The sequence below is a fragment of the Poromitra crassiceps genome (genome assembly GCF_964638095.1).
Source record: "Poromitra crassiceps genome assembly, chromosome: 20".
Classification (NCBI taxonomy): domain Eukaryota; kingdom Metazoa; phylum Chordata; class Actinopteri; order Beryciformes; family Melamphaidae; genus Poromitra; species Poromitra crassiceps.
Genome location: NC_139637.1, coordinates 2632540 through 2641278, shown reverse-complemented (window position 1 = coordinate 2641278; position 8739 = coordinate 2632540). Strand labels below are relative to the sequence as shown.

The following is an 8739-nucleotide window of genomic DNA, read 5'->3' as shown; positions in this document are numbered from 1 at the left end:
ACTTCACAAGGTGCTTTACAGATGCATGATAAAAACAATCAAGCAATCAAACAGGGAAAAATAAAAATATATAAAAAATAAATATAAAGGAACAGCTACTAAAAGAATGAAAAAGATTAAAGGATAAAAACATAACACGTGTAAAGAGAGACGGAGGACCCTAGGGGAAAGCTAAAATAAATAAGTGAGTTTTGATTTAAAAACGTCAAACGAGTCTGTAGCCCTGAGTGGTCCTGGGAGCTGATTCCACAGCCGGGGGCCCAGTGAGGAGAAGGCACGGTCACCCATGCTTGCAAGTTTGGTCCTAGGGACAGAAAGGAGGTTGGAGCTGCATGATCGGAGTGTCCGGAGTGAGGATTGAGGGGTAACTAGATCTTGGAGGTAGGTTGGAGCAGTGTGATGGATGGCCTTGTATGTTAACAGGAGAAGTTTGTAGGTGATGCGGTGGTTAACTGGGAGTCTAGTGTGAAAGTCATCCAGCACGTGAGGTTTGTTTCAACATACACCATGAGACAACAGGAATAGTGACCTGAATAGTTTCAGCTTTTGCATAATCAAGCCACAGAGCTAAACACAAGCAGGGTTTTCCCCCCAAAAGGCCCAAGGCCAAAAAGAAATCCTGGCAATGACTGATATATTTGAGTACAGGACAACTGACTGCAGTGCATACGAACTCAAAATCAAACATTTTTGCTTTATCATTTCAGAGAATTTACAAGGCCCACGTATCTTCAAATGGCTTCCTTTCTAAAACTTGGGGTGCTATAAAAAACACGTTGCTCCATAATTTCTGACAATGACTGATATGAGACCACAACTCGGACTGCACACACAACTCAAAATCAAGCCGTTCTCTTTTTTTCTTACTGCATCCATTTAGAGAATTTCAAAGTTAAAGTCTCACAATTTGTATGTTGAAATGACTGAAATTTGGGGGATGGTGTGAAAAGACATTGCTCCATCATTTCTGATAATGACTTTGTATTTAAGATAACCCCCTGACTATTCACCTTATGTAGCCCCGCCCACTTGACCCAGTTGTGTTATAACTTCCTGTTCTTTGTTTGACCTGCTCACTAGTACTGTGCTGTCACAGGAAGTGCAAACACAATAGGAAGTTAACTGACTGACCCCTGTGTTGGAACATGAGGTGAATACACTAACCCAAAAGTCAAATGTACACACGTGCATAGTCAAATGTACGCATGTGCATATTAGTCACCCCCAAAGGCCCATTCCCAAAGGGCTTAAACTTTAATATCAGTCCTTATTCAATCATATACTTATGTTATAAGATGAGCATTGTGATGGTTGAGTTTTGTAATTAAGGAAATTGGTGTGATCAAGAAGGTAGATAGCCCCAAGTACCCATCTCTCTCTCTGCCGTTATTAATAACTGTCCCACATACCATCACCCCACTCTGGTTTCTTGTGGGTCAGCTGCCTTTTCAAAGGACTGTCCCATCTCGTGTCACTGTCCCCGTGCACACACACACACACACACACACGTTCTTTCCAAGATGATTTGGTGCCAGACGATGCATTGGAACCTCAACTTTGTTCCATATTGTGAGATCAAGACGTGCTTCAGCAAGAGTCCCTCCACAGCTTCAGCTAAATGTGTTCTCACTAACAGTCAATGGTTCTTCTCACTAGAACCTCAAAGGTCGCCTCTACTGCAATATAACCAAAACATGGATTAAAAAAAAAAGTTGTTCACAATTAAACAAGTGGATCAAAAAATAAAGAATCACGTCAGTGTATTTACACCTGGATTTTTATTATTTAAATAACATTAAGCCTTGACCACACTTAACAGACAGCATTCACAAGGATTCCTTCTTGGCTCCCAAGAGGGAAAGTGATCAGACTGTAACTCTGCTGATAGTAATGTATCCTTGTAGTCATTACACCTGCATTTTGACATGAGGGTATATTATACCAGGGGGCATGAGGGGTGATGAGTTAAATAAAACAAAATAATAAAAATATGATTTTTTTAACCTCAGTGTTGGCTCCTACGATAAAATACTTTGTGCATTAAGTGCTCAAATCTGTAAGGTCTCAGCATTCTGAAGATAAAAATAGTGTAAAATAATGTTTGGGGGGGCGGGGTCAGTAATGCAAACAATATGAACTTGCTTAACCACTGAATATTATGTTAACATAATGTAAAATAGACAATCTTTTTATTGCTTAGAAGAAATATGAAACTCAAATAATGACATACAACTTGTTTATAAATACAAGTTTACAGTCTTGTGTGTTCTAAAGTGATTTAGAAAGACCCACTCCCATAATGTTAGGTACACAATATTGTCCATGCATTGAAAACAATTCTCCCTTCATTTTCAATCAGCTCACTGACAGAGAAAATAAATCACATCATGGAATACCCAGAATCCAGCTTTGGAACATATTTTACCCAATTTCAGTTTTACAAGTGATATAATGAATGGGCTATTATGAGGGAGACTGTGCATTGGTTTACTTTGTGGGGCCATTTTTATGGCCTAAAGCAATGAGCCACTCAGATATGAAACACTCACCAAGCACTTCAATAGGAACACCTGTACACCTGCTTATTCATGCAATAGACCCTTTTCACAGGGGCCATTTTGTGTCAAAAAGGGAGAATAAACACAGGTGCAAGGAAAACACTAATGAGGGTTTCCAAATTCCAATCATGGAAGTTTGAAACCCTCATTAGTGTTTTGCTTGCACCTGTGTTTACCCTGCCTTTTTGACACAAAATGGCCCCCGTGAGAAGGGTCTATTATCCTTTCAGACAAACATGTGGCAGCAGTGCAGTGCATCAGATCATGCAGATACAGGTCAGCAGCGTATCTCCGTGGTGTGGTGGTTGTTGGTGTCAGACGGGTTTGACTATTCCTCAGACTGCGGATCTCTTGGGACTTTCACACAGAATGGTGAAGAGGAATCCAGTGAGTGCCTAGCGGCAGTTCTGCGGACGGAGACGAGACCCCTCATTGATGAGAGCGGTCAGAGGAGAATGGCCAGACTGGTTGGAGCGTGCAGAAAGGCTAACAGTTAGGCTACCCGTTCTTTTAAGACATCCATGAGGCTACCTCAGATAACCTCTTTCTAAGTGCACGGAGCAGAAAATACAGAATGCAACATCATGTCCAACCTGGAGGCAGTTGTCACTTTGGTAGCCGGTTAACAAACACTGAGCTGTAAGATGATACCTGATATTAGTTTAGTTAGGAAGGTGTTCCTCGTCAAGTGCTCGCTGAGTGTAAATCCCCATGAAAAGTAGTGGTGCCCCAGCAATGCTACAAAACATACAGTATAATCCACCTCTTCTCACATTCATGCATCAATCATAAATACATCTCAGTCAAATAAAAAACATTTTGAAGCTGTCAAAAAGCAAGGAAACCCAAGAGCATGGATGTTTTATTCTACAGCCCAGTGTGGATTATTTTGAGTATACTGAGAGATGTACCTGATGGCATAACTGGTTTTTACTCATGTTCTTCACATGTACCACAGGATCCCATAAGCAGGGTTGAAAAACTCGTATTTCAGCTCGTATTCCACTGAGGCCAGTCATCATGTGGTTGAACCCTGAAGAATTTGGTGCAAAAGGTTTTTCAATGGATTCTGGTCGCATTGGACATGTTAAATACTGAAAATCTAGGAAAATCTGACTTCCAAAAAGGGGTCATTTTCAAGATGGCAGCTGCCGAGAGCTTCAAATGGCTATATATATATATATCTCAATTACGATTCAACATAGAAAGGTGGATTTGGCGTCTACCTCTGGTTTTAGGGCTCAAGGAATACAACTGAATCACTGGCATTACCATCAGTTAATTGTTTATTGACAAATCCAAGATGGCGTCCCAAGAGGGGGGCCACAAATTCCGGTGAATAATAGCGTAAAATTTGTAACAGATATCACCATGAAACTTGGTTGATTTTTTTTGTATTACAAGTTTTCTGAAATGTTATGTGTTTAAATATGCAAATGTACAGAAAACTAACCCATGAGGCCAGTCAATATGAAAAAGAGAGAGCACCTGACCTTGAACAAATTGATACAAAAGGTATTTCAATAGATTCTGGTACTATTGGACATGTTAAATAACACTAAAAATCTAGGAAAATCTAACTTCCGGAAAGGGATAATTTTCAAAATGGTTGAATAGTAATTGAGATAATAGCCATTTTAAGCTCCCGGCAGGGGCGCCATCTTAATAATTCAGGAGCTCTTGGTTATCATAGTGCTGGACTGTAAAATAAGGCATAACTGCAATGGTGGACCAAGCCTCAATGTCAAGAACTACAACCCATAACATAGTAGTCAAGTTAAAACTCCATTTCCCATACTTGAAGTCAACTGAAGCCAAAGCTAAATGAAGACAAAACGGCTTCTTGCCCTCTGCAAAAAAGCACTTGGATAATATTCTCACAGCACACAGTGAGAGGACTGGAGGCAACGTCCTTTTTCACCCCAAACAAACATGGCACGTTTCGTTGGAAACTCAATAAAATCTACTTAATTTGCACAATCAGTGCTGCATAAATTGAGCAGCTTCAAAGGATAAAATGAACGAATTTATAGGCTTGCACTGAATTCAACACCATAGGTCAGACATTATATTAAAACTAAGATTTTAAGATTTTATAAAGTAAAAGTATGGGCAAATTATATTTTTCCTGATATAGTCAACTAACTGTTGCAAGTGCTGAACTGAAAGAGACGATCGGACACACCTTGACTTGAAGATGATGATGCGGTGGGGATACTGAGTGGGGCGTAACACCCCACCCTCCCCATGACACGGTGAGTTGTGAGCCTTGTTCGACAGCCAAACACGCCTCCATATTAGCACCAAGTCGGCCTGAAAGGTAGCCTGCATATCAGACTGAATTGTCAACCAGCTACACTCCATCTCCGTCTTCAGGAGCAGCCAACTTGCTGGAGTACGTGGATCTGAAGGTCAGGGACGGTCAGGAGGACCCAGGCAACCTCAGAGGCTACCTGTGCCTTTCTGTAAAAAGCCACGTGTGTTTTCTGCCCGAGGAGTCCCTTCAATGTCAATAACGGTTGACTCGCTGCCATTGGTATTATGAAGTTGATATTATAATTTACTATTATATTTACATAAATATAGATTTGTAACTTCAATGGCGCGACCAGCAATGCAGCAGGCTTCCTCTGCCAAGGAAGCATCCCTTGAGTGGAGGTAGATGGAATCTGTACAGACTTCAACTTATGGAGGGGGGACGTCATTGAAAAATGACGACTGCGTCATCTTATGTGGAGGCAGGAATAAGAACAATTCCGATTGTTCCAACATGGTGCTAACGAGGGATGGATGCTCCGACATCTTCTGTGTGAGGAAGCACTGTAACATCTGGGAGGTGGGGGAGACTTGAGGTGGCATCATGCAGGTCCGTGGGGATGAAAGCAGAAGGTTGATATATTGGCGTAACATGGCTAGGAGGAGGACATACAGCGGCCGGCCTCACGTCTGGTGCACCTCGTGAAACATCAGCTCGCGCGGGATACGAGTCTCTGGGCCGTAGAGCTTAGAGGCTCGCCGCTCAAACGCAGCAACGTTCTGCTTTACGACCTCGTCGAAGAACACCGTGGCTAGCTGGGAGTGCAGCAAAGAGCGGAACTCAAAGGAGATCTGTAAAAGATATAGCACAACATAATGGTATTTTTTAGTACGCTGTAAATATAGGACACAACACAGACAAATAAAATAAAAAAAGAGGCAAGGAGGACAGGAACAGAAGGACCGATGGACACTGTGGCAGTGCTACACAACCTTGTCCTACTCAGGAGCCACGTTAACAAAGAAATCTTTGCAAGAGCCACAATCCAAAGAAAAGTCCCTTTCCTCCTTTTATTTGTTTAGATTTTTGTTTATTTATTTTAAGTAGGACTTAAAAGAGTCACAACCAGAGCCGTGTAAGAAGAGTTGTGACATCTCCATTCACTCCAATGGACCAGTTTTTTACTCTCAAGAGTTCCAGGAAGTAAGGTCCTGGATTAAGCAGCACTGTCGAGTTGCAGCAAAATGGACAGTTTGTGTTGACCTTTGAAGTTTTTTTTTTTCTTGAATCAAATAGTACATTATTAGCTTTATTTTAGCATGCAAAAGTAGCGCGAGACCCCTTCCTGGCTGTTCATTGGCTAATGAGTCTCGCATTTTGGTCCCCCGCTCACAGCACTCTCTCTCTCTAGAGCAGTGGTTCTCAAATGGGGGTCCGGGGACCCCCAGGTTCCATGGCACTTTGCCAGGGGGTCCGCAAAAACTTTTTTTGTGTGCAAAAAGCTTCATAGTTCAACGAAAATATGTTATGGCTTTAAATCTAAAATGGTTGATGGATTACATTCTAATCTGACAAACCTATCAATTTAAATGTCAAGCACGTTACCGTGGAAACAAGCTGAGCCCAAAATCACAAATCAGAATGAGGGGGTCCCCGGTATATTTTCTATCTTATAAGGGGTCCTTGGCTGAATTTTTTTTGAGAACCTCTGCTCTAGAGGAGGACACTAGTCACAACTACCCATAAAGGAGCTACATGTGACTCTCGAGCCTCGGGTTGAGTGTCACTGCGAGACAAATCGCAATAAGCAAGTGATGAACATAGTATGGGCTACTCACAGAAAAGTCTACAGTGCAGGTGCGAGGGTAGCCAGGAATGCCAGGACTGAAGCGCCATATTGTCTCCAGGTGATTGAATAGCTTTCCATCTGTACAGACCGCCTAAATAATCCACACAAAAGGAGAAACTCTTACAGCTGTGTTATGAAACACTGAACATCAGACACATCATTTGTGAGAGCAACAAACATCTCACTGAAGCTGGTGGTCACTTACTTTGACTAGATGAGGCCGGACGCTAGTGATCATCGAGGTGTATCGCTCCACCACCGGTGGGAAACCCACCTCGAGCTGGGCTTTGGAGTGTCCCGCTCTCTTCATGATGGTCTGAGACTTCTTGCACCAGGGCACAAACAGCTTGTATTCATCCACATTGGCCACCACTTCATACATCTCCTGCATGGAGAACCTGAAGGCCAGCCAGCATTGTAAACGTAAGCGCATAATAAACAATAACACTCGTTGCCTTTTTGTCAAATGAATTCAAAATGAGACAGTTACTACTGTGGCTATACTGGGAAGAATTACCCAAGTATCCTACGCTCCGAGTACTCCTTCCTCTTGTTGGTCAGGCCCATGAAGGTTCTGCTTTGGGGAACGGCCGCCATTGTGTCCCAGTCCTGAAGGCAAAGCACTCTGGGAGTTCTGGTCATCAGGATCCCACAGGAGGACAAGTGTCTAAATAAGAGGAAATGTCCCATAATAAGCCACATTATTCTGGAATGAGTGTAACCTGCCACAAGCACCGCCCCATAACAGGCTGGATAATGATGATAATATACTGGTGACTGGTCCAGCAAGGAATGGAAGGTACCTACTGTGTTTTGGGGCATGCTGGTATTTTCTGAGTTGGGCCTTTTATATGAACAGGGGGGAAAAGCTATGTAATGTGACACCCAGTCATGCTTATTGGCAATAAGCATGACTGGGTGTCCGTTCAGGGGAGGGTGGAGGTTCTAGGTGACCTGTGGAAGCTGGCCTACTGTGTTGTGATTGATAGTCAACCAATTAATTAGTAACTGGCTTATTGTCTAACGATGTAACAGCCAGCAAACCTTGATACTCTCTGATTTAACGGTATACCATTTCAATCACAGGAGATACACAGGCGACACGGTCAAGCAGTATTGAACGGTATGTGTCATATTAATGACTCATAACAACAACACCTGTCATGTACGGGTCCGCTCACCTGATGTTCTGTCGCAGGCATCTGGTCCCCGCTGTGCGACAGGAGGACCGAGCGGGCGAGCCGCCCACGGTGGCGATCTCCAGAAACTCGCTGAAGGTTCGGACACCCATGGGTAACCTCCGGGCGCCCGCCGTGGCTGCCATGAAGTCACCACTGTGAGTTCACCACCCGGGACTGAGAGCTTTGAGTCCGGTCTGGTCTAAAGACCAGGTGACCCGGTTAAAATCCTGTTTCGCTCGGACGGGTATAATTATTAACACTTGACGCTACTTCTGACCTACCGGGCTAACTAGCTGTCATAAGCTAGCTGCCAATCAACTATCGAGGCTAACCTAGCTAGCTGCTATAACGACACCGAACAAACGACCTAGGGCCGCGTTCTATTTTTTTGCAGCAATAACGTGACTCATAATATCACTCCGTGTCTGAAGTCCCCGAGTTGCTGACAAAGACAGACAGGCCATTGGCTGTGTTGTCAAATGACTCCCGGCCGTGGTCGACCTTCGGGTGCTAAATAAAACGCCGGCTGCGGGGGGACAAACTGTTCCTTTCTTCTGTCTCTCTGTCCGTCGGCCTTCGGTTTGGCTCAAGGAGGTTTGTTTGGCTAGGTTCCCTCCCTCCTGCTGCTAACCTGGTGAAATGCTGCCCCCTATCGAGGTGGAGTGTAAAGCCTGCAAAACTCTCACTCAGTCATTCTTGCCAAAAATAGCGCTGGGTGCTCGAGGACCGAGGTCCAGGTGATATATATATCCTTTCATCTTTTTAAATTGTTCGAAATAATCCATTAATTAATTAATTCATTCATTCATTCATTCATGGATGCATTTATTCCTTCATTCAGATGAGTGTATACAGGTATATAGGCCTATATATAGCACGAGTCGTCAATTTGTA

At 43.3% G+C, this 8739-nt stretch overlaps 1 protein-coding gene across 1 annotated transcript; it reads right to left on the bottom strand.

Moving 5' to 3' along the window:
* Positions 1-5382: 5382 nt before the first annotated feature.
* coq10a (coenzyme Q10A) lies at positions 5383-8316 on the bottom strand. Its single transcript, XM_083657089.1, has 5 exons — positions 7846-8316; positions 7182-7331; positions 6870-7062; positions 6654-6755; positions 5383-5666 (listed from the first exon to the last, which is right to left on the bottom strand). The coding sequence occupies exons 1-5, from the start codon at positions 7986-7988 to the stop codon at positions 5499-5501; spliced, it is 756 nt and encodes a 251-aa protein (XP_083513215.1). The 5' UTR covers positions 7989-8316; the 3' UTR covers positions 5383-5498.
* Between the last annotated feature and the right edge of the window lie 423 nt (positions 8317-8739).